The sequence below is a fragment of the Miniopterus schreibersii genome (assembly GCF_964146895.1).
Source record: "Miniopterus schreibersii genome assembly, chromosome: X".
Taxonomy (NCBI): Eukaryota; Metazoa; Chordata; class Mammalia; order Chiroptera; family Miniopteridae; genus Miniopterus; species Miniopterus schreibersii.
The window spans coordinates 90,446,924-90,473,275 of record NC_138104.1 but is presented as its reverse complement, the minus strand read 5'-3'; the positions used below and the strand labels follow the sequence as shown (position 1 = coordinate 90,473,275).

General features: G+C 35.5%; 1 protein-coding gene across 1 annotated transcript in view; it reads left to right on the top strand.

The window, feature by feature from the left end:
• IL1RAPL1 (interleukin 1 receptor accessory protein like 1) overlaps positions 1-26,352 on the top strand; it is a 1,172,201-nt gene that overhangs the window by 162,659 nt on the left and 983,190 nt on the right. The window contains exon 4 of the mRNA XM_081125599.1: positions 24,839-24,944. Within this exon, the coding sequence (XP_080981725.1) occupies positions 24,863-24,944 (82 nt within the window). The 5' untranslated portion in view covers positions 24,839-24,862. The remainder of the gene's footprint in view (positions 1-24,838; positions 24,945-26,352) is intronic.

The window sequence follows — 26,352 nt, the reverse complement described above, 5'->3', positions numbered from 1 at the left end:
GATTAGCATCTATCATAATGAATGCTAGATAAATTAAAAATGGAAATAATTAAAATATAACAAAATCCAGTGGAAAATATTTGATTATTGATTACTAATTTATGAGTATAAAAGAATATTATAAGTGATGGAAAACATCATAAAAAACATGATAGTAAAAACTTATGAATATAAAATAGAAAATGACTAAATGGAAATATTATTGCAATGAAAATTAACAAATATTGAATATCTTTAATATATGATGAACTTTTACAAATCGATATGAAAAAAATCAGAAGAGAAACAAAAAGATATGAATAGAGAATTTCTTATCATACACAATCACAAAGAAAAAGACAAAAGAAACACAAAATGCCAGATAACATTCAGAAGAGGATTAATACAAAGAAGAAAAATAAAATTATCTGTAATCTTACTCTTCACTGATAGCCACGGTGTAAATCTGATAGAGTCTCTTTCAAGCAATTCCACATACATGTACACATGCACCCACTCATGCTTTGCATCCTATCTACAGTTTGCTTTGTTTGGCATTACTCCATGATTTTCTTGGTCTCAGAATAGTCTTTAAAATGTTTTTTGACTTTATAGAATATTAGTATATCAATCATTTCTGGTTGAAAGTTTCTGAAACTCAACTTGAACTAGATTTCAAAAATATAGATTATAGCATGATTTATGTAACCAAAACAGAGGAAAAAGATTATGGGAGGGGCCTTAGTAGTTACAGGAAGGAGGGACCTCAACACATCAATAGTCTGGTTTTGGATTTAACTTTTCAGGCCAGCTTCAAATTTACAGCCAGGTTTTTCCTGGTTTAACGGAACCTGGACACAAATTAAGTCCAGTTCAGCATCCTCGTGTCTCCATAGTCAGGGAAGAAAATACCTTCTCTTCTAACTCTAATTACAGGAATTGCAGGGCAGACTTCTGTTGGACATTTTCTTCACTTGCTTATTCCAGGACCAATTGTATGGCCAGGGGTATAGAGTAAATAGCCCAGGTGACATCAATTGAACTATTAGGGCTGCTATGACAAGTAGAGTGTAGGAAGATATTGGGCAGACAAAAAGCATGGTTGTTACAGTATGAATATCCCATAATTCATTTAGTCTTTCCTACTTTGATGGGCATTTAGGTTTTTCTAAAATTTAGTCTTATAATTAATGTGCTATGATGATGGTCCTTATGCATGGAGCTTTGTTAGAATTTCTATTGGTTTTATTTTTCAGGATAATTTACTAGAATTGAAATTATTTTGTCCAATCACATGTACATCTTTGAGGCTTTTAATACGTGATTGAAACATTCATGTACTTGTATAAATTCAACTGTGTCTAATCAAGAGTAATTAAAGACAAGATAATTCAAGAAAGCAATAGTGGACAGAGTGAGCAAGAGATAATGAGAGTGAGAAGATACAGTTGAGTTCAATAGCTGGGTTGTACTTGCTTCAAAGTCCATGAGCTTACTCTTGAAAGGGAGCAGCATGAGTGAAGACCCTCTAGTCCATGTTGTCTCAGTTCTCATTGTTGGCATGCCTCTCGTGCTATGAGATTTTACCTAGCTGAATTTCACTGTGGTGATTAAAATTAGATTTTTTTTTTGGTACAACATGGATCCTAAATACATGCCAACCACTTCATCTAGTATACCACCAAAAGAAAGAGTGATATGTTCAACACTAGAGGAAAACCTGGCTGACTTTTACTTATCAAATCTGCATGCTATTTTTTTGATAATTTAAGTCCTTTATTTTTTAATGCTTTATTAAATTTATTGTGGTGACAATGGTTAATACGAACACATAGGTTTCAGGCATGGGTTTCTATGTCACAAGACCTGTATATTGCTCTGTGTGCCCATGCAACGATAATTTTGAATGTGCCTGATTTTTACCTTCCACACCAACTTTAAAGCCTACTCTACAAATATGATGCAACTCTGTTATATTGCTAAATTATAATCAGACAATCTATACCAATTTATATTCCCACTAGAGGGTATGTAAAAGCACATTTCACCCCATCTTTTCTTACTCTGGGTTGAAACTCTTTAAAGTTTGTTTGAAAAATAACTACTTAATTGAAATGAAAAGAACTAGTTAATATAATCAATAAATACAAGAGTTGCCAGTAACATTTCCTTTTTATGAAATATAGCAGTGAGACTGCCATTAAATCACAACTTCTCTAAATAAATGGAAAATAAAATTGCTACTCTTTTCTCACCTGGAAGTGTAGAACCATGATATCAACAAAACTGATTTATTTTTAAAGGATCAGATCCTCCGAAATACTCTAGTATTTTATGGTATTATGCTAGAGTGATTTCAAAAATTTAGAAAAAAATCAACTCTTTAATGTGTCATATTAATCTACCTAACCTCAGGTCCAACCAGATACTTCTAGTGTGCTGGACATTTTTACATAATTTAATTTCCAAAGTCAAATTTGATTCCACTATTACATTATGAAAATCTTTGCATAAATTTGTTCACTCTAAAGTAGCATTTAGTAGCCACTCTCTCTAGTTGGTAAGGTTAGTTTGCCCTTTTGTAAAATTTTGTGTAGGGTCCAGACCATGATCTTAGTATTTACAGTAAAACATTTGGGTAGCCTTTTCATTTGTAGCTGAGTCTGATAAGGTAATTATTTTTGGAGGTAAGTTTCGCTTTCTTCAGTAGAATATTTAATGAACCAAAATTATATAATGAATAATTTATTTTATTTGATACTAAAGTAGTATTTTACTAAATACTAAAGGCAAGAGCTGATTTACTTTTAAAGTAAGTTATGCTCTAGGCGGGTACTGGAAATATCAGTGGGATTGCTTTCTAAAGTATATGATTTTCTCCTCACTATACTTACACACCTGAAACAATAGAAAATAATTTTGAATGAAAGCGGTAATTGAAAAATAAAAAATAAGGTAGGGCATAATTTTCACTGTGCCCTTTTAAATATCAGATTTTTTTTTTTTAACAAAGCACATAGTTCAGTAAAGCTGAAATGAATAAAAACATAAATGAAAAAGGTTTTCTCTTAGAGGAGACAAAGAAGAAAACATCTACTTTACTCCAGTCCACCTTTTCATGTCTTATCCCGGAGCTCCAAATACACCCACCTTTTCAACAATTTTCCAAATAAGCGAAGTACATTCTCTCTACGGTAGTAGAGTGTGATATTGGGTTAGGACTGACTCTCTGCCAAGTAGAGCTACTTACTTGTCAAACTGATCATATGTTAAGAGGTGAAATGGGTAGAAAAAAAGCCTTTACTGAAGGAAAATGTGTGAACTCCTTGGGTAAAAACAAGGGAATTTTCCTGCTTAGCTAATATGGGGAAATTATATGAGTGACTCAATTTCAGGAAGACTTTTTGTGACTTCTTAGAAAATAATAAATGCTAGGAACGGCTAACACATACTGAGTGTTTATCAGGTGCCAGAAACTATACTTGTGTTAACTCATTTAATCTTCACAACAACCCTATGAGGTAGGTGCTCCCATTATATCCATTTTATAGGTGGACTTAGTGGACTTCAGCAGATCACACCGATTGCTAGTGGATTCAGACCCAGATAAACTGAATGCACAGTTCAGTAACCACTGGATACTAGATTACCTCAATAAAGAAAAAGGAAACTCCGAAGAGTTTAAAATGGAATCTTGCTTTTTTTATTAAGGAAGGGGGAAGGTTTTCGAAAAAGGGATGTGTGTCTTGTCAGAGCTGAAGAGACTGCTGTTGAAATCTGAAGTTCGTTACTGAGGGAAATAAGAGTTCACTTTGGTGGGAAGGGGAGGACAAGACGAGTGTTAGGGAGGTTGTTTGCTTTGTGTTGTTTGAGTGGCTGCTGTGTTCTCTGAGCTATTCTGTAGATGGAAGGTTAAGGGTTATAATCGATAACAATTTTGTTTTCTAATAGATATGTGGCTTGACATGAATAGAGACATGTACTCTTGTAAAGATCTAACCTGTTGAGGTACAAAATTGTCAACTTCTCAATCATAATATCTATTTAAAAAATTATTTTTCAGTACCATGTCCTAAATAATTTTATCTGAAGTCAAGCTGAAAATCAAATATGTCACTTTCTTACTCCTTCAATTACTACCATAGAGGTGGTTGAGTTAAAAAAAAAAAATTATCTAGTAGCTCTCAAGATTGCCACATGCTCCTCGGTTATCAAATGCAGGCACTTCAGGAACTGTTCAATATACTCAGTAATTTACTTACCTGATAATGCATAAATAAACCTTTATCTTAAAGATTATAAAATTAACTTAAACTTTTAGTTATTCAAATGCTTGAAAAAGCCCACTATTTGTCTTAGTCATGTAGCTGTTGGACATGCTGTTTTTATGGTTTGCATTTTCTGTGAAAATTGTTAATCTAGTAAACAAATACAGATAGTATCAAAGGACCTAAAAGCTGTTTTAATTCACAAAAAGAAAGTCATCCTTCGCATGGCTGTGTTCCAGTACAATTTTGTTTATGGACACTCAAATTTGAATTTCATATAATTTTTACATGTTGCAAAATGTTCTTTTCCCCCCAATTACTTAAAAATGTAAAAACCATTTTACCTTATGGTCCTTACAAAAAAGGTAGTGGGCCACATTTGGCCTGTGGGCTGTCATTTGTTGGCCACTGCTCTAAGTCATAGCTTTAAAATGATTTTACAATTAAAGTATTGAAAATGTATAAATTATGTAAGATTGATCAGTTATTGATGATTTGGTGATCGTCATGAAGAAAATTATTTATTTATTTATTTATTTATTTATTTATATCTTTATTGATTTCAGAGAGAGGAAGGGAGAGGGGGAGAGAGAGACAGAAACATCAATGATGAGAGAGTCATTGATCGAGCCCACAACCCAGGCATGTGCCCTGACCGGGAATCGAACCCTGATCGCCTGGATCCTAGGTCGACACTCAACCTCTGAGCCATGCCTGGCCAGGAGAAAATTTTAAATAACTTGATGCAAGGATTCAAGTTATAGAAGAAAACAGTATCATCAATGAAATAAGAAAATAAATGGGGAAAAACAGCTAATGATAACAGTACTTAATTGGTACCACTTTCTGTTATTTTTTTCCCCCTCTTCAGATAATATGTACATTCCTGAGATGAAGATGAAATATCATTTTAATATTTAAAATCAATATTCTTACATGGACTTAAAATGCTAAAGTATTGTTAATTTAATATAAGCTCTATGTTCATATTGAAAAATACCATGGAATAGTGGCTAGATTTTTTTGGAGATTCAGGATTCCATAGAATATAATTTGAAAAGCATACAGACAGACAGGTTTATTAATTTCTCTTTTTTCCAATTTTCCTCTTTGGTATACCTGAGGAAAACTGAAATAAAGTATTTAAAACTGTTAAGAAAATTACAAGTTGGTGAGAAGGCAAAACACCCATTTGAGAGAGTTTTTGTATGTTTCTTTGGATGGGAAGATGTCACCACCATAATGTACCGTGTTTGTACCCAATAGAAAAGTACATGCCCAGATATTCTTCTTCTTAATGAAAATGTTTAATGATATATAACCTTTTGTGATTCTTTCCCAAACTGACCCTCTTTTGGGCAAGGAAAAAATGTATTCTATCTACATTTTCACAAATAGAAGCTACAGAAAACTATGGTTTCTACAGACTCAATCTTCTAAATAGGTTCTTAAGAAGAAAAGGTGTTTGGAGAGAGACCGAGTCCAAGAATCTGGACCTGCATGTCTGTGTGACCCAAATACTAGTAATTTCTAGAAAACTGAAATCAAATCAATTAGAAATTAGTCCTGCAATCACTAAGACTTCTTTTACAGTCAATTTATCTTAGGTTAAGTAGGTTTAAATGGCCCATTCTTGATGTTAGTATAACATCATTGACTTGGTTGTGTAATAAGTGATATGGCCTTCCCTCTATCATAAAAATTTACTGTTATCAATGGCCAATTTGACACTTTTTTGAAAGGACACCTGAGATGGCTGATATGGAAAAATACATGAATAAATGAATAATTCTATGAACTTGTGGATATCTTCTCAGTTGAATTTCCAGAGGAGGCGGGTATAATGGAAGGAAACTCAAGACTGATGAGTGTATGTGTGTGTGTGTAACTGGATCTTGCCTGAATATGTGGGGTGTGTCTGTGTGTGCGTGCACATGCATATGTGTACATATATTCAAGAGCTAATCATGGGTTTTATGCAATGATCTATAAAATTCCTTACAACTCTGAAGTTATCTAAAATACAATGCAAAACTGCAGAAAAACAACCACTGATCATAGGTCAATTCTTGCTCTTCTGAAAGTCTAAGGACTTAGATTCCATATAACTAACCTTGAATTAACTGAAGAGCATTGCTCGGTGCTAGTATCATGCAACCATACATACCTAGAATATATCTGTTACATGATCTTGAATAAATCCCTTGATGCAATTTTTCTGTATTTAAAAAGACATAGGCTTAATTTCTCCAGTGTCCTAAATAGTCCATGAATAATAAATATGTGATATAGATTTTTATTTACCATATCTGATTTTATGTTCATGAAAATGTAACTCAGTTTGGTTGGAGTTCTAACTGCAGGTCTAGTTTTACAAAATTCTGATTTCTATCATCTTGACTACATTGATTTTGTGCACTTTGATCTTTATTTTGTGTTATACAAAAGTCAATATGTTGATCTACAAACACATCTGTTGCTTGGATAGTAGTTATTTTAAAATTGGCTCTCTTTCCAAGCTCAGTTGTGACACAGAATTGGTACTGTGTGCTCTTGTCGGCACTTCCCAGTCATAAAGCTTATGAAAAATTCCAAGAGCTATGTGAAGGAAGCTCCCTTTGTTCTCATTAACGTTAGTGTTCGTATACAGTAAAATTGTGTTTGTAAGAAATTGTGTGAAAAACAAGTGGTCTTTGTTTTGTCTGTGTATTTCCTTCAGTTTCAGAGTGTCAATATCAATTTTATACTGTGATTAGGAATTGCATGTCAGCAGCCTGCATATCATAGAATCAATTCATTGAAATTCCTAATCAATGTAACATTGCTTTTAAGATAAAGTTTTTATAACCTACTGAATTGGCTCTCTGTTATATATGACAATCTATAGCAGATTTGTTTTCAGTGTAAAGATTGTATATTCATTTATTTGTTGTATACCTGAGGCTGAAAGGTTAACCGTAAGAAATATTTTAAAAATCAAACAAAAAAGAAAAAGAAAGAAAGAATCAAAAGAATGTCATAGCTAGTTAAAAAAAAAAAAAAGCTGCAATGTTTAAATGAGATCATTGATTGTGAAGTGAAATACTGCAGAAACTCATTCCTTTACACCTGATTTTAAAAAAATGACAGTATAGGGTCTGAGTTGAATTACAACCTGTATTTATTGTATATAGAGATTTAGAAAAAAGAAAGAAAAAAGGTTTGGTTTATCATAAGATATGTTTTGGTTATCTACTGTTGCAAAACATGGGACATAGAATGTCATTTTCCTTGCAATCTACTTATCATATGAGCCACAAGGGCAGCCCAGATTCAAGAGGAGGGGAGGGATAGATTTCATCTCTCAATGGAAGAGTGATGTGTGCATACAGAAGGGATGAAATTGGCAGCCATATTAGAGAGAGCTATTCAAGAAATAAATATTCTTTAATGATACTTGTATATATTGAATACCACTAGCATAAGAGCAAGTAAGGAAACATTGAAAATAATCGATATGTGAAATTTTGCTTTCTTCTCCCTATAACTAAAGTAATATATAGAGACAATATTTGACCATTTGGTGAAGTGTCACATGACACAGTAAATGTGTCTTCTTGTGTTTCAAGTTGATGAAGCAGACAGACCAAAGTTATCATCCTGGGGGGACGGTTACCAGGGTAGGAGGGCATTTAGGAAGAGAGAATCCTTATCGTCACAACATCTGTTAGTTACAATGTGAGAGTGAATCCAAAATGATATTACCTTGAAGAACATTACTACATTATATAATTTTAAATGTTCCAAAAAATTGTAGTGATAACTTTATACATTCTTTCATCACAGAGATAAGGATACTAAAGCTTAGAGAAGTTAAATGGCTTTGCAAAGTCTTAATGCTGGTGGCTGGTGTAGTACATGCTGGACTTGAATCTAGGTCTCTTAACTGCCAAGTTATTGCTCTCTTATTCTATACATTGACACTCCTTTCCAAATTCTGAAGCACTGTTCTCAACAAATGGTGAATCAGAGCTTATTTTTATATATTTTCAATGTTTTTTGGGTCTCTAGAAAAGTGCAAATGTTTAGTCAACCTGACATGAGTATGATAGTAATTTATGTACATCTGGTGAGCTGGGGAGAATGTCGTGTTGATGGTCCATGAAGTTGATACAATTTTGGTTTCACCCTAGAAGAAAAAAAAATATGCAAAATTATAACTAAAAAGATGCAAAAGTACAGCAGGTCCTCAAATAATATTTCATTCAACACTGTTTCCTTATAACATTGATGAGATGCTGTAGGAACTCAACTCTTGTTTATATCAATTAGCCTGTGGTAAAATTGGTTTTGTTATATGTTGTTTCACCACAGTTCCAAGAACCTACCAATGATGCTAAGTGAAGACTTACTGTGCAGGGCTTTAAAAGCAGCCTGTGCAATTTAAAGGTCCTCAAGCTCATGCCTCATCAGCCTCTGGTAGTGAATCAATTAGTTTTATTGAAATAATAGAGCTGTGATATGACTTTTGGAAAAACATGTTTTTCCAGACAAAGTTGTTACTGAAAAATGATCTTTTTTCTGGACTTAAGGTGATATCCTTTCAACATTTACAATGGGTTTTAAATACACTCTTGCCTATATGTATGAACACGTACAAGGACATTCAGGTAATGCTTTCTATCTCTAAGAAACACAATGCTTCCATTTATAGTGATTTAGAAAATGTGGCCCTACTTTTTAAAAACCTCCAACTATAAGCATTTAGGTAGGAAGCAGAGCTATTGATCTATGAAGGCCAAAGACTTGTGAATGATGCATTAAATTGATGTTAAAGTAATCCTGTGTATCCGCTCATTTTTGGAAGTCATGTAATTATAAATTATTTGACCTCAGTTTCCTCATTTACAGTATGATGATAAATGAGGGTACCGTCTCATGTCTGTTAAAAATGGGTTGGTATGAGTAGGATCAATGTAAGTATTCAGAGAAATGATGCATATACAAAATAGCATTTTTCAGTCAGTTTCCAATGTTAATATGCCACACATAGAATGCATGATAGGCACAGAGGCAATAAGGGCAATATTTTACATTACAGAGTGTTTTGAGATGGGCAAGGTTGTTATTATGTTGCCTATTCTTGTAAAGAAAATCAATTGCAGGACATGAACTTATTTTCCCTGAAGTAACGTAGCTGGGATTCAAGCCCAGGATTGGGACACAAAGGGCAGCAGGCTTTTCATTACGCTACTCTGTCTCTTCCTAAAGGCCAGGCAGAAGTTTATACCATCCCCACTGTCCTTCCCCACTTGGAAAAAATTGCATTCCCAAGGCCTTGTAATTTAACTTTTTGTTATGACCGCTTTTCTGTGAGTTATTTAATTAGAATCTGCAGCTTTTGGCAGGAAAATAGTCAACCCAGCATATTTCTAACAAGCAATGTCTTTAGGGGAGAAAGTCCAAGTGAGCAAATAGAAGAGAAGGAATGCATGATAGTAGCTGCTAGGATATATTAATTGCAAACAAATTTCAGTGGGGGTGTCAGTCACCATGAATTACATTTTTAAGTGAAGTGGCCTGAAAAATAAGAAAGGAATGGAACAAAGCATGTATATCATAGAATAGTAGATTTGGAATTCTCCCAAACTTGTCATTTTTTAATGGAGGAACTTTTAGGAGCAAGGGTGGGGCCTTTGTTGATAGAATAATCTTGGAAAATGCCTTCCAAGGGCACCTTTAAACATTCCTATTCAGACTTGATGTTTTCAAAGGCTTTTCTATTAGATAAATTAGATTTTAAAAGCAATAGTTAACATGTATACTATTTTAAAACAATCAAATCAATGTAGGTCAATGGATAATACCACTGAGCATTTTAAAGTGTTGAATATGGTTTATGAAATACAGTTTAGCTTTTAGAACTGTTACAGAAGATAAAACTTAAATACTAGGTGAAAAAACAATAGTTTTAGTGGCATTGACAACTACAGATTAAGAGAGCTTTCCACCCCTTTAGCTCAGAGCATTTCATTATTGGTATATGGAAAACATAGGGATGGTGGAGTCTATTGAGAAATGCCCTCAACAGGGAAGGTGAAATCCTGCTATTTGGGATGATAATATCAGTGTGGTTTTTCATCATGTCACACCATACAACATTTCAGGTACATATTTTGTCTAGTAAATACTTGATGACATGGCTCTCTGCATGATGTTGATGAGAAACTATTTTTTGATCTATGTTCCTTGAAGCCCATAGGTTTCTCTGTTAGCATGGTTGCAATAATACATACTGGAATTTAAATTTATGCCTATTTTTCCCAAAATAAGTTGTAAATCCTGTTAAATTGCAATGTCAGGCCCATAGCTTGCATTGAAGTTAACAGAGAGAGAATAGTAGACTAGCTTCCAGGCAGGCAATATGAGAATATTTAGACCTCATCATGCCTGAAAGCATTTTTCTTAAGTGCAAGAATTGGATATATTACCCAGGGAGTTAAAACACAGGCAGCTAAGGGGAACTGGATCTTTTCAGTCTGTCAAATTATGTGTGTCTGCCTCTTAATCATTTTCACGAAACTGTTCTTTGGGACTACTTGAACAAGTTAGCTTTTAATTAGCATGACATTATATTGGCAGGTCTAAACTATTTGAAAAAAATATGGTTCTGGCATGGGCATCATATACATCAACAATTTATTGGTGCAGTTTCACGGTCCAACACTATTACAACCTGCTAAACTTTTAAAACCCTGCTTCTCTCTATTCCTATTATGTTCTTGTTGAAAAAACTCCAAACTAAGTTAAATCCAACTGTCCACCTGCTTCCTGCCTTTCACCAAGTGGTTGAGCATTGGTGAAGGAAATCGCACTAGGATTCTGACTTAATCTTTATGATCGTGTATCCGCGGTGGACATGCAATCATGCTGCACAATCCTTCTCCTTCTCTAGGACACTTACTGTACCATGAAATATTATTTTGTCCATTCTCCCCTATCTTTAACTTGCTACCCTCTTTCCATACTTTTCACACTCAGCTGTGAAACACTCAGCTTACCTTTCCACCTACTTAATTTATTTTTTTTTAAATGATGTTTTGGAGAAGACCAAGTTTACATTTCTGTCACTGAATTTACCAGCCTACTCCTCCCTCCACTTAGAGTAGGTGAAATCTGTCTGGTACTATCTAAAGCCAACCCCAACATTTATGTTTTCAAATACTATCCCAAAGACTGCTCCTTCAACTGACAGCTCTCCTATATCACCAATTTATCTTTCGATATAGAACGTTCCCATGAGCCTACAAATATAGCTTCTATTCACACATCTTAAGGAAAACATTCCCTTGAGCTATGGCTCTATTGGCTTCACAGAAAAACTTCTGGAAACGTTTTCAGTATTCAATATCTTTGCTATCTTACCTTCCATTCTCTCCTTAGCCATATCCAATGTGGTTTTCAGGTTACAAATGAAAGCTATTACCAAATCCAATGGTCAATTTTTAGTTCTCATCTTACCTGACACCTTTGCATAATTTGACCCAGTTGGCCATACTTCCATCTCAAAATAGTTTCTCCTGGTTTTCTTCTTACCTCATTAATTCCTAGTTTACTTTGCTGACTTCTATTTTTGTTTGGCCTCATTTTGCGATAGTTCAAGGCCTCAATCGTGAGCTCTCTTCTCTATCTCCCCTCCACAGGTGACCATACCTAGTTCCTTTGAGATAAGCTCTATATGTTGATGATTCCTAAATATGTCTGAAGCTCAGATTTCTCCCACATTCTTCCCATCTGTATTTGTTATATATTGCTATGTAAAAAATTACTTAAAATTTAATGTGTTAAAATGAAACATTATCTCATGGTTTCTGTGGGTTAGGAATCTGGGCATGGCTTAGCTGGGTCTTTTGGCTCATGGTCTCTCCCAAGGCTGCAGTCAAGGTGTTGGCTGGGTCAGCAGTCATCTCAAGGTACGACTGGGGCAGGGTCTGCTTCCAAGCTCACTCAATGGTGGTTGGCAGGATTCAATTTCTTAAAAGTTGTTGGATCAAGTTTTTCTGTGGCTGTTGGCCAGAGGCCACCCTCAGTTTCTTGCCACATGGACTTTTCTGTAGGGCATCTCACGATATGGCAGCTGGCTTTATCAAGTGAGTAGTAAGAGAGTGCCAGCAAATCATAAATCAGTTTTTGTAACAATCTCAGAAGTGACATCCTATCAATTTTGCCTTATTAGAGAGTCACTAGGTCCAACATACACTCCAAAGAAGGAGATTACATGAGGTCATGAATAACAAAGGGCAGGGGTCATTAGAGGCTACCACACTAACATATCAAATTAACTTGTATGTTATAGGCATCTCAAACTGAAAGCATTAAAAAAAGGATAACATCCTCCTAATGACTTCTCAAACTTACTACTCTCCTGGCCTTTCTAGTCTGAGATAATGGTGTCACGGTACATCTCTATTCTAGGATAAATCTGGGAGTGACGTTTGATTTCATTTTTACTGACTGACTACACCCAATATATAAGTAACTCCTATTGCTCTTATTTCCAAATTGTATAAGTTTGATGATTTTCCATCATTACCTTTGTTAAAACTGTAGTCTTATCCAGTATTAATTCTTGTCTGAGCTACTGCATTAGCCTCCAACCCAATTAGTATCTTTTTTTCTATTTGTGTTCCACTATAGTCCATTCTTCACACAGTAGTCAAGGTGAACTTTTAAATAATGCATGTTATCTTATTAGTACCTGTATTTGTTTCCTGGGGCTGCAGCAACAAATTGCCAAAAGCTGGGTGGCTTACAAAAACAGAAATTTATTTCTCCCAGTTCTGGAGGGTGGAAGTCTAAAATCAAGGTATTGGCAGGGCCACACTGCTTCTGAAGTCTCTAGGGGATGGTGCTTTCTTGAATCTTTCTAGCTTTTTGTGGTTATTGGAGATTTTTGGCTTTACTTGGCTTGCAGACACATCACTCCAATCTCTGCCTTCATCATTATACGGCCTTCCTCCCTGTGAGTGTGTCTCTTTCCTTATAAGGACACCAGTAATTGGATTTTGGGTCTACTTTGATTCGGCATGACCTCTTCTTAACTTGGTAACATCTGCAGAGACCCTATTCCCAAATAAGGCCATATACATAAAGGTACTTAAGGTTAGAAGTTCAACATATCTTTTGGGTGACACAGTTCAACCCATGACAGTCCTTTAAACTCAGAATGACTTTTCACTACAAATAAAATACAAGTCTCTGCTTGAATTGGCCCCAGCCTGTTCTTCAGGCCTTACCTAGTAACACACTACCTACTGTCCAACCTGCTTCAGCCATTTTGACCTTTCTGTCACACGCCTGTGCCCAGCACCTTCTGGTCTCATGGCCTTTGCATGTCCTTCCTGTTCCTGGGATGGTCCCCTCCCCCCACCCATATCTACATGTGATTGCCTCCATCTCATGACTTATGTCCCAAGTTATAATAGGCAAGACCTTGGAGACATTAAAACAGTAACTTCTTTACCACATAACTCTTTTCCCTCTATTCCTTTTTCATTTCCCTCACAAAATTTATCACTAAATGAAATGTATCACCTACTTGTCTGCTAGTGTTTTGCCTGGGAAGAACATAAGCTCCATGCAGGAAGGGTCTTAAACTGTTATGCTCTCAATAGCTAGGACAGTGTGTGGCAAATGTTGGTAAATGAATTTATATACCCACTGAAACCTCAGAGACAAAGTTGTTATATAGAACAGCTAAAGAGATTCTGGAAAGTAGTTGATACCAAATGTTGATTTATCTTTGACCTTCTAAACTTGTGCAAGGGGCAATAATTTATGTGTAGTGTTTCTAGATGCGGTAGGAAGAACACTCAGTCTTAGAATCCAATTCTTAGAAGAACCCCAAGAAAGGAAAGCTGTATGCTAAGTGCTGGGGAGCTAAGAAGCAACCCGATCAGACAGGCATAAAACAACGTAGATTCTCTTTGAGATAGTGCAATGCCTGCAATAAAGCAGCAGTAGCCTCAGATAGTGAAAATCTTTGAGTTGAGTGATTGCAGCACATACCTGGTTGAAAACCATGTAAATATCACATGGAAAGAATTTCAGTTCTTGCATGGACTCTAAGCACATTCTGCCAAAGAATAACAGCGCTGTATGAAAGCAGATCATTGGATATGGATCACATGTGTTTTTGTTTGCTCATCTATTTGCATCAGAGTTCTCAGAACTAACTCTTTTTTACTTACTATTGACGGTTTCAAATATTGTCATTAGAAGAATGGAAACTAATTTTCTAGCTGCGTGACCTTGGGAAAGGTGATTTGTATAGAAAACAGTAGCATGTACCTGACTGAAAATTTGTAAATATTAACAAAATGGTTTATGTAAAGTACTTAGATACATGCCTGGCACTAAGTAAGTGCACAACAAAGGTTAATAGTTGTTGTTAATAAATATTGAAAACAGAATAGGCAAAATTAGATATGAATATATAATTACCACAATTATTTATCTACAAGTGCTAGTGATAAACTAGAGTATTCCTTTTAAGCTTCTGGTTTCTGCAGTATTGTCCTAGCTTCCTGTTACTGCTGTAACTTATCGCAAACTTTGTAGCTCAAAACAATGCAAACTTATTCTCTTTCAGCTGTGAAGGTTAGAAGTCTGAAGTGAGTTTTATGGGGCTATAGTCAGGGTATCTGCAAGGCTGGTCTTTCTAGGTGCTCCAGGGTAAATCCATTCTTTTACTCTTCCAATTGCTAGTGGTTACTGACATTCCTTGGCTCATGGCTTCAACACTCAAATCTCTGCTTCTGTTATCACATGGCCTTCTTCCTAACTTTAATACTCTTATCACCCTATTATAAGGACCCTTGTGATTACATTGAACCTACTACCTTGGAATCCAGGATAATCTCCCCATGTCAAGATCCTTAAATGAATCACATCTGCAAAGTGCCTTTTCCTGTGTAAGGTAACATATTCAATTATCCTGGGGACTAGGATATGGGTATCTTTAGGGGCCATTATTCTCTCTTACACAAATGCATTCATTGTCTTTTGATTTTAACAATTATTTAAAAACAAGTACAAAGTGTTGCGTTGGTTTTTGTTTCTTTTATAAGAGAATTCTGTTGACCTATTGACACATAGTACAGACAAATGCTTATATTTCTTTTTCTGGCAATTTTGGTGAGTACTAAGAACCTTTATAAAATATAACCAGTTTTACTGTGCTTCATGGCCTCAGAACTGATTTTTCTGTTTTATAGAGCTAATTATTCTAACTAGTGATTAAACATGTGATATGGTGGTACCAGTCATGCCACAGATCACTTGGCAATGTCTTGGGGAAAGGTTCTACTGGCATCTAGTGGGTAGAGGCACCATGGATACCTCTAACCATTCTGCAATGCACAAGACAACCCTCCAAAATGAAAAAATTATCTGGTCCCAAATGTTAATAGCACTAGGTTTAAGAATTCCTGTCATGGGGAACTTGAAAAAATACTATTGTTTAGATCTTTGCTTTTCAAAGTGTGGTCCAAGATGGTTTCGGCACCATCTGGGTCATCAGTCTCTTTGAAAGCTCCCCAAGTGATCCCCAGATGTGGCCAAGGTTGAGGAGCACTGCCTTCCTTAGCTTTTTCCCACTATCCTACTTTCCTCCGAAGTTGTTATGGCTGTGGGTATATTGAGTTTAACTGGAAAAATAAAACTTTTAAAGACTTTTTGTTACATATATTAAACATCAAATATTGGAATTCTAATTAATGTAAAGCCACTTTTTCTTGAGAGTTGCAGTAAGTTTCTTCAATATGTTGAATTTTAAACATACAGAAATGTGGTAAGGGGCAGGTTTATCCAACTCCGTATTAAATATAAGGTGTCCCAAAAATATATGCACAGGTTGAATGATTATAAAGTCAGTGTTTATTAATATACAGGGTTTTTTTTTCAAAATTTAAAAGAATCTACAGAAATGAATACTTTTTTTTTTTTTTTGGTCAATGCCTGTTTTCAAACTGATGACTTTTCTGGTCCAGGCACAGCAGATAATGTGAAGCAATGGAATTGCAAACATCAAGAATCATTTCAATCGGTATTTGTGCACCCTCAATTTGTCAACTGTTGCTGGTTTTGTACCATAAAATTTATCTTTTATGTATCCCCACAAAAAAAGTCTAGTGGGTAAATTTTCTTTGTTCAAAGCTTAGGCTGGCTTCACACTTTATTTCAAATCAGTTAAACCTGAGAAGGAGTGAAAAATAAGTGAGCCATCAGCTGTTGAAGTGTATATACACAGGGTATCCCCCCAAATGTATATATGCTTTGAATAATTATAAAGGCAGTGTTTGTACTTCAACTGTGTTTTCAAATGTCCAGTAGCATTTTAGGATTAATTTCCTTTGTTCAAAGCTTAGTCTGACTGAAAAGAAAGAAACATCGTTTGAGCTATCAGCTGTTAAATTGTGTGTAAGTGTTTTTGGGACACCCTGTATATTGTCAGGAAGAACTCACAAAGGAGGGCAAATCCTCTCAGCAAGTATCATGTTTGCAGCTCACAAGAGTGATGATCGAATATATTTGCTTTTCCTCCCTGGCTTTGTCACTTGCCTCATCCAATTTGCTGACTTTGGGACCCAAGAAATTTCTTTGGTATGAGCTTTTGCAGCTGAATTACAGTGGAAGGCGTGATGGATACAAAAAGTGTAAGAAAGGTGAATTAGAAAAGTGGCAGATGGAAAGTGTGTAGTGTTTTTATTTATGCTCTCTCTTCTGGTGCACAGTGCACTTTCCATTTTAGCTAGTCAGGTTCATCCATTTACTGGATTTGCTCCTGTCACCAAATATGTGTGAGTTATAGTGAGTTTTATAGAATTTTCTGCTAGCATATGGAATATTTCCATTTCCCCAATAATTCCCAGTAACTTTAGTTCATAATTATTACACATAGTTAATTCAGTTAAGGCTATACTTATCAACATAGCCCTGGAAATGTTCAGTGGCTTTAGAACAATAAAGGGTAATATGCATCCAACTAAGCACCAATGCTTACTGCTAATCTTACATTATTGTATTTGATTTTTGCAGTAATCCTTTGAGAGGAAGACGGTTTCCTTGACCACTTTACAGATGAGAGGATAGAGGTATAGAAATTTTAAGTATTATTAATTTGGCCAGTTTGCACAGCTGGTGAGAAGTTGAACTGGACTTTAAACACAAGTAGTAGCTCTGAGTGTGTGCATTTAATGACCTTCATTGTACATCTCTAATGTCTGCCTTCTCAGACAAGTATCAGTTAGTGCCAGGGACTTTCTAAGCTATAGCTGATTACGCTAAGAAACTCTAGGCTTTGCAAAGGGTGACTGCATAAATTTCAAATGACCTTGCAAGATATTGAAGGCTTTTTCTAGGAAGCTTTGTCCCAGCCACCATTCCCCTCAGATGGGTAGGTATTCCTCTGCCCTTCCAAAGCTGAGAGAAAAGCCTAGTGTGTAAAAATATATTTAGTTCTTGATGATGATGTTATGGAAATAGACTTTTTCTATGCATCCTTGCAATTCCACTGATCTCTTATTTAACTGCCTTGAAGTTGTCTTTATATTGTTGTTCATATGGTTTCTGATGAAAACACCATGATACTAAGCACTAACTAGAATGCAAAATCTAACCAAAGGTATCTTATTGTAATTTCTTCTTCTTTAAACATTTGTTTTATTGATTTTAGAGAGAGAAAGGGAGAGGGAGAGAGAGAAAAAAACATAAATGATGAGAGATAGTCACTGATCAGCTGCCTCCTGCATGCTCCCTGCTGGGGATCAAGCCTGCAACCTGGGCATGTGCCCTGACCAGGAATCAAACCATGACCTCCTGGTTAATGGGTTGATGCTCAACCACTGAGCAACACTGGCCAGGCTGTAATTTCTTCTTTAAACTTTAAAAAAGAGGTCCAGAGGCATAGAAGCATGGAACAGACTGAGGAATCTCAGAGTGAAGGCAGGGGTGGGTAGGTGGGAAGAGATTAACCAAAGAATTTATATGCACATATGTATAACCCAGGGACACAGACAATAGTGTGGAGAAGGCCTGGAGTGGGGGGTGGGGAGTGCAGGGAAAAAGGGGTCAACGGGGGAAAAAGAGGACATCTGTAATACCTTCAACAATAAAGATAAATAAAAAAAAAAAGACTTTATCTCAAAGCATTCATTGTCTAACTTTATTATAATCAATAAGTACAGTTATAAAGATCTGGAACCTAAATGTTCCCTTTCCAGTCAGGCTATATAGGAATGAGTGATCTTCTGGTTAGTATTGTGTTAAACAAACAAACAACAAATTCTAACTGTGTCTGGGTCAGTTTGTCAAGAAAATTACCCTTGTGACTTAAAAGTTATTTTTGATTATGTAAACATATATCTTTCGCCGCTTACCAATCTGTACTGAATATATTGTCAAGTGTATAGTTTTATTTTCACTGGTGGTTTTTCAAATGCACCATGCACTTTTTTGGTTCTTCTCTATTTGTTATTTGCGGCCCATCGCTTTTTAAACCCTTTCCAACAAAGTCAGTCCAAATGTTACCCTCCGAGGATGTTTTCATGACCTCTCCAGGTAGCACTGAGCACTTTCGATAGACTTGAGTATTCTTGTCTTGTATCAACTATCCCATTGCTATAATTGTTGATATTCATGTCTTTTCCATGTGGTCCTGGGGTACTGTGATCATTCCCTAATGATTTTGTATCCCCAGTACTTAGAACAGCATCTGAAACATGGTAGATATTCAATCATATTTTAAAATAAATGTATAGAAAAAAAAAATATATAGATATCTTCATAATTTGAGAGTGGTTGATTTTCCTCAAGATAATTGTCATAGGTTCACAATATAAGAAACAAGTTTCCCAGGGACTCATTTTAAATATCGTGCTTTTTTGGTAGCTTTTAGTTGCAGAGTCTGTCAGAGCCTCTGGTTATCCTCTCCATAGGGAATCTATTCCACAACTTCAACATGCATTGCATTATGTAAATTGTGCACTTGGCAAAATACTTTGTTTCATGCACAAATGGATACTTTAATTATTTTTTGATTAGAGTGAAGAAAATGATGGGTATAATCTTGAGTTTAGGAATGCAAAAACTTCGAGGATTAAATAAAAAATAATGGATCAGTTTGGGGGCATAAATAATTATTACATACCAGCCATTAATGGAAAGAGCTAGCATTTGAAAATGTCTACAGTTAAATGTCATCAAATACTGTGGTAGACACCGTAAGGACAATTATTTTATTTAAAGGTTGTAAAACTTTGAAGTAGATATTTACTATATCAATATGTTGGGGAAAATAGGTCAGAAATGAAATAAACTAAAATAAATATGGCACATATTTATGTCTGTGCTTTATGGATGAGCAACTGGGACTTATAGAGACGAAATAGCTTGCCTAACCCAACATACACTAAGACTATTAATTCAGTTCATTCTCATTCTAAAACCAAATCTCTGCTTTATGATGTAAGTGGAATACAGCAGATGAGCACAGATTCCCTCCATTTCCCTTCCAAAGGTACCTACCATTAAGAAACAAGCAGATGACACTTATTTTCCTCAAATTTTCTGATGATGCTCCTATTTGTCTAATTAAGAGACTGGCCAATATCATCAGCAGCATCTCAATTCTAAAGCAGTTATCTTTTTACCCTTCCAACACATAAACTCTGTTGATTGTGTCCTTAAAAATCTTTGCTTCCTTCGTTGATCCAACTCCTTCCTGATTCACATTCCCTTTAATAGCTAATTTTCTCACTTTTTCTCCGTTTTGATTCCCTTCACCTGTCTCAAAAATATTTGTAGGCTCCAGAGTTGAAAGTATAAACTTTCTTTTCTTTGTTCTCCATATTTTCTTCCCTGTTTATCCTAATCTATGTCTTTAATTTCAGTTACAATTACAATGTTGTTATCTTCCATGTCTGTACTGAGCTTCTGGCTGCTAATTTCAATAAGCTACAAGGCAATTCGAACAGCAGATTCCATAGGCAGTTTAAAATTTATGTGCCCCAAATGCAATTTTGTATATTTCATCACCCTCATTGCCCAAAATGTCTTCTCTATTTCTACATATTGGTAAATTGTATCATAATAGACCTAGTCACTCAAACCATATGCCTTCTGAAGCTTCCAGTTTCAAAGCTTCCTTCTAATGTCACTTTAAAAAATAGCAGTAAACTTAATTTATTCCCAAATCTGTTCTGCTCTCCCAGCATACACCACTACTGCACTAAAACTGACCCTCCTTCTCATCTGCCTGTACCACTGGCTGCTAACAGTTTCTTCCACATTCAAACTTTGCTTTCTGAAACAGTTCAGATTATTCACCTGTAAGCATCCACTGGCCCTTTATTTGACTGTACTGCAAAGCGCGTGAAAGGGGGCAGATCAGAATCTCGAGTGAGTTATTATGCGTATTCTGAGGAAATGTATTCAAGATACATACTGTTTCCATGACTAGGAAAAGGTAAAGAAAGTGAAGGTGCATAAAATGCTATTGGATGGTGAAGTTAGAATATAAGTGAAAAAGACTTTAGGGAAAAGCGCCGTTTCTACTTAGCGCATCTGACTATTAGCAATCCTACACTGACTTTTTTCAATTTCTGTTGCTACAGCCCCCAACCTGTGGTCTACTTACACTTCATTCCTGAAACCTGTCACTTCATCTCCTTGCTTTAATAGTTTCCTATTGCTGTGGTAATAAATTACCACAAAGTGAGTGGCTTAAAACAACCCCAAATTTTATTTTCGAAGTTCTGGTGGTCAGAAGTCCTGAATGCATTGGATTCACTTAGCTAAAATCAAGGAATTGGCATGCCTGCCTTTCTTCTGGAGCATCTAGGGGGCAGTCTGCTTCCTTACTTTTCCAGCTGCTAGAGTCCATAAGCATCCTTGGCACATGGCCCATTCCTCCACATTCACAGTGCGTCACTCCAGTCTTTGACCTTAGTTTTCATACTTAAATTTCTCTCTCTGAATCTGACTCTGCTACTGCCCTTGTGTATGGATGTTTGTGATTATATTGGGCTCAGGCAAATCCTAATTTCCCATCTCAAAATCTTTAATTTAAACCACATTTGCAAAGCCCCTTTGCCGTATAAGGTAACATATTCACAGGTTCCAGAAATTCAGACACGGGCATGATTGGCGGTGGACATTATTCCTTCTACCAGATTGACAGTTTCACTTATCCTTTGCCCTAGCCCCAGCATTTTCTTTCCCTTAGAAAATCTATCCCTTATGACCTAGCTGAAATGCTTCTTCCTTTGGAGACCTTTCCCTAATACTTCACCGGACCCAACCTGGAGCAGAATTAATGATACCTCCCTCTACTCCCTCAGCACATTATACTCACCATATGGCAATAAGGCCAGTCTAATTAAGTAGGTAAGCATTTGTCTCCTTTATTGGTCTGTGAGCCTTTTTTATTAGAGTGCATTACATTGTCTCTGTGTCCCCATTGCACCATAGCACAGCACCTTGTAACTAGTATATGCTTAATAAGTGTTTATCAAATGATGAGTTTGTATGCCAAAATTCAACTGCATATAATAGCAGCCACATTCTGTCTTTAATTCATTCATTTTTTTCAGCAAACATTTATTGAGCATTGGATATAAAAAGATGATTAAAACACACATTTATCCTGGAGGGACTTCAAGTCTGGTAGAATAGAAAAACATATAATTAAACAGATAAGCTAATAGTGTGGGGCAGGATGTAAAGAAAACTAGTACATATATATATGCATATACACAGAAATTCACAGGTGAGAGAATGTGAGTTGAATTCATCATAGTGTAAGTGTGGTGAAGGCCTGGGACGGGGAGTGGGTGCAGGGTAGAAGAGGCCAATGGAGGAAAAAAGAGGACATCTGTAACACTTTCAACAATAAAGATAAATTAAAAAATAATAATAATTATACAATGGCAACAACAATCACCTGCAATAAAAACTAGAATGGTAGCTTTCATTTATTTAATTTGTTCTTGGTGCCAGCACTGTTCTAGGCACTATGATATATGTACTGCAATAGCACCAATTTTGCAATGAAGGAGCTAGTCATAGAGAGGTTATTTGCCCCCAATCACACAGCACATAGGTGGCAAATCTGGGTTAAGAATCCATCGAAATGTGTACAGGAGACAACCAATCGGTGTTTCCCTCTCACATTGATCTCTCTCCCCCCCTCTCTCCCTGCCTCTCTCTCTCCAATCAATACAAACATATCTTAGATTGAGGAATAGAAAAAGAATCCAGACAGAATAATTGCATATAGCCACCGTGATATTATCATTTTGCATAAGATTTAGTAGTGGCTTATGTGAAGCCAATTGGTGAGTGGTATTATTAACAGGAAATAGGCAAATCATTTCAGATCCATTCACCTAGAAATGAAAGCTTCTTGAAATTAGGTCATTGATAGTGTGAACTACTATGTGACAATAAGTAAACACATGGGAGCCTCAGTAAATGTTTATATATAGTTTGCATTGTGATTTCTGGGTAAGAATTTTAATAATGCAACAAACAAAGCAAAGCTTGGATGTCTATGACTAGAAATATTTAATTTGTCTTTCAGTGTAAAATACAACAAATTTCTTCAAAGAGGTTTGTAAAGGTGACTGTAGATTGACGAAGGCATTAAATCTTTGAAATGCTATGTAATTCTTTTTTGTTTTCCCTGATACACAAAGTTTCAAGAGATTCAATTAAGGATCTTGATGTTACCAAATTGATCCTTTCCAAACCAATTTAATTTTAAGAAATGGAATTACAAACTAGCCTGTATGCCTTATAGAAATGAAATGAGTAAGGAAATAGTATTTCAACCAAGAGTAAAGTAATAAGATAGTTAAGCTGGAAGGTCTTGCAATGTATATTTGGATCCTGGAGTTTCTTGGGCAGCACTGATTAAACTCATGCTAAGAGAAGAACTGATTCTCACTGCTAACCTGAAGGCTAAAGATATCAGCTTGAAGATTTCCTGCTGCTCCAGTTAGTATGGCTGCAGGGAAATGGGATTTGGGTTTTAGGAGTGCATGACTCAGGTTTGCATGTTTTGTTTTGTTTTTAAATGTCTTTATTGATTTCAGAGAGAGGAAGAGAGAGAGAGAGAGAGATAGAAACATCAATTATGAGAGAGTCATTGATCGGCTGCCTCCCGCACGCCCCCTGCTGGGGAATCAAGCCCGCAACCCGGGCCTGTTCCCTGACCGGGAATCGAACCTCGATCTCCTGGATCCTGGGTTGATGCTCAACCGCTGAGCCATGCCATCTAGGCTCAGGTTTGCATGTTAATGTGGCAGTTTGGCAGATGTGGCTGATGATTCAACTTTTCGGACTGGTTTTCATTTATGTCTTTATTCACATAAAGGTCCTTGGTTAAAAAGCTGAAACAGGTTATTATTTAAAGGAGCTGGAATTAAAATAGCTTATTTGCAATGCTTAAAAATTCACTAACTTTCTGACTGAAATGATAATGGTAACACTTTATTGCAAGTGAATGGATTTTGTTTTGTGAATTAAAATATGTTTTAAAAGACTTTTATTAATATGAATTTATCATTTAAAAATATTCAGAGATATCTGAGCTCTAGGAGAGCAAAAAAAAAAAAAAAAAAAAAACACGCAAAAAAAACCACAGTGTGACTATCAAATCACCATTTCAGCTTCCTCATCTTTAATAAAATCATAGTGATGGAAAGCTGAGTATGAGCAACCCTCAACTGTCTTGCAGAGAAACTTGTCCTGTCATGGATTGACAGTGTGTTTGAACTGTGATCCCACTTGCTACTTTTTGAAATTCAGTCTCTCAGCTCTGCACTTTCTTATAACAAATAAAGAGGGATGATTTTCTGAGGAAGACAAAGCTCATTTCAGCTAATTTCAAATGAAATATTCCCCCTTTTGAAATAAAAATACTAGGCTAGTGTCCTTTCTAGTGTCCTTCTGAGAGCCTTGTTAAGAGAAGAAATGATGTATCTTCCTATAGATTTCATAGACAGTGTACTTTCTTTCAACAGAGATACAGTCTTAAATTCTCTTGAAGTATCTTAGAGTTTTTTTTGAAACAGAATTGTAAAATTATAATTAAATCTTTAAGGCATAGAATTTATGATTTCTTCTCTATTGGAAAGAGTGATACTGAATAAAAGCGTATTGTATTGCAGCATAGAACATTAAAAAAATCAAAATTTGGCAATTTATATTAAAAATAAATTGTTAATGAGATAGTCATTTTGAAGGGATTGTTTCCACTTATATAAATACAATTAGATTCTCTAAATAAAGAGAAACTTTAAACTGTAAATGACTATAAGATTAAAAAAACATTTTGGGAGTCTTATAGAGACATAATTTTGGCATTACTGGTTTTGATGTAACTTAGGAACCACAGTGTATGGGAATATAGAATACACAGAACCTGTTCATATTCTTCCCTTTTGTGAAATTCGTTGACCCAATTGTGCATGATCAGAATTCTAATAAAAATATTATAATATAGATATGTATTTTTTAAAATATATTTTTCTTTTTTATCTTTGCTTTAGGGAACAACCTTTAAGAGCTGAAAGATGAAAGCTCCGATTCCACATTTGATTCTCTTATATGCTACTTTTACTCAGAGTTTGAAAGTTGTGACCAAAAGAGGCTCTGGTAAGCAGTGTTCCTTCATTTTCTCTCATTTTTATGGCTTGAAGTGATGCTGTTATATTTACACATGTGCCATTTGTGGAGGGATTGAGAATTAATTGGAATTTGTATTGTGGAAATATTGTAGATATCTCTTCAAATGAGTAGAGCATACTCAGAGGGAATTAGAAAGGTAGGAATAGGTTGAAAAAAAGGTGGATTATTTCATTAGTTACTATAAATTGGAATGGATTCAATACCAAAAGCTTGCAGTTTGATTTTATTTTATCACACAATTTTCAACATTTTTAAATGAGTCCCATTTTAACTTTTGCATGGAAATATCATGATTTTTTTTCATGTTGACTTTCACTGTTACTGTTTCAGTGTCATCTATGATTACCAGACTCTTTTTAGGGTTGTACTTCAGTTGACTTGCTGAATTATTTTGCAAGTATTTAAAGAAAGCACCTGAGTTATTAAATAAAATGTCATGGGGAAGCATCCTAATAGGTTAATAGGGAATATAAAGATAAAGTAGAATGGTAATATGAAAGGACTGCTAAATGGAATAATGTTGAAACTTATGGAAAACTTTACATGTTACCAGACATCTTGGTTTTTAGTTGACTGTTGATACTTGGAGTTAGTGAAATGTTCAAAGCAATTGAATAAATAGTGTTATCAATGTGAAGCTGCATCTTATATAATAAGTTACTGATAGCACTCACATTTTATGTGGGTTGACAGAAGTTTTGAAGCTATAGCTTTTGGATATAGTGGAAGAAGCAATGCACTGGGTTTAGTTGCTAAAACTAGAATGTGTTATCTATAAGCTCTAGAGGGACAGTGGGGGGAAAAGATAATATACAAGAAAGTGACTGCAGGGTGTTGGTACATCAAGAACTACACAAACAAAAGTATCTGGAATTCAGAAAGGAGAAGGAATGAAAGGGGTGAGATGGTGCTGCAGCAACAATTTTCAGTCCCTTAGGTTACGAGGCTTCAAACTTACATTGATTATATAATGAAAAATGTCACATACCAGGGAAGTAGAGAGTAAGTCTACTCTCATGAGCCCCACCTTAGGAGTAAGTCTGAGGAGGGACTGAGAAGTGCTTTGTGTGTGTACCAAGGGATGGTGCAGGGTCAAGAGTAGAAGGAGTTTTACTGAGGCTATTTGCTCTAGAACTTTTTGGTTGTTGTATAGCTGTTGTATCTGCCATTATACAGATGTAGGTCATGTGAAAAAATAGTGTTTCTATGTTTACACATTATTTTATCTGTTCTTGCTGTGTCTTTTTGAATGAGAGGAAACCCTAGGGCAGGATTATGATATAGTGGTTAGTGATTTGTTTTTGTTGGTTGGGACTTTGAATGAATTACTGGTAAGTAGCTGATATCTTGATTTCTTTGTCTGCTACTTGCAAGG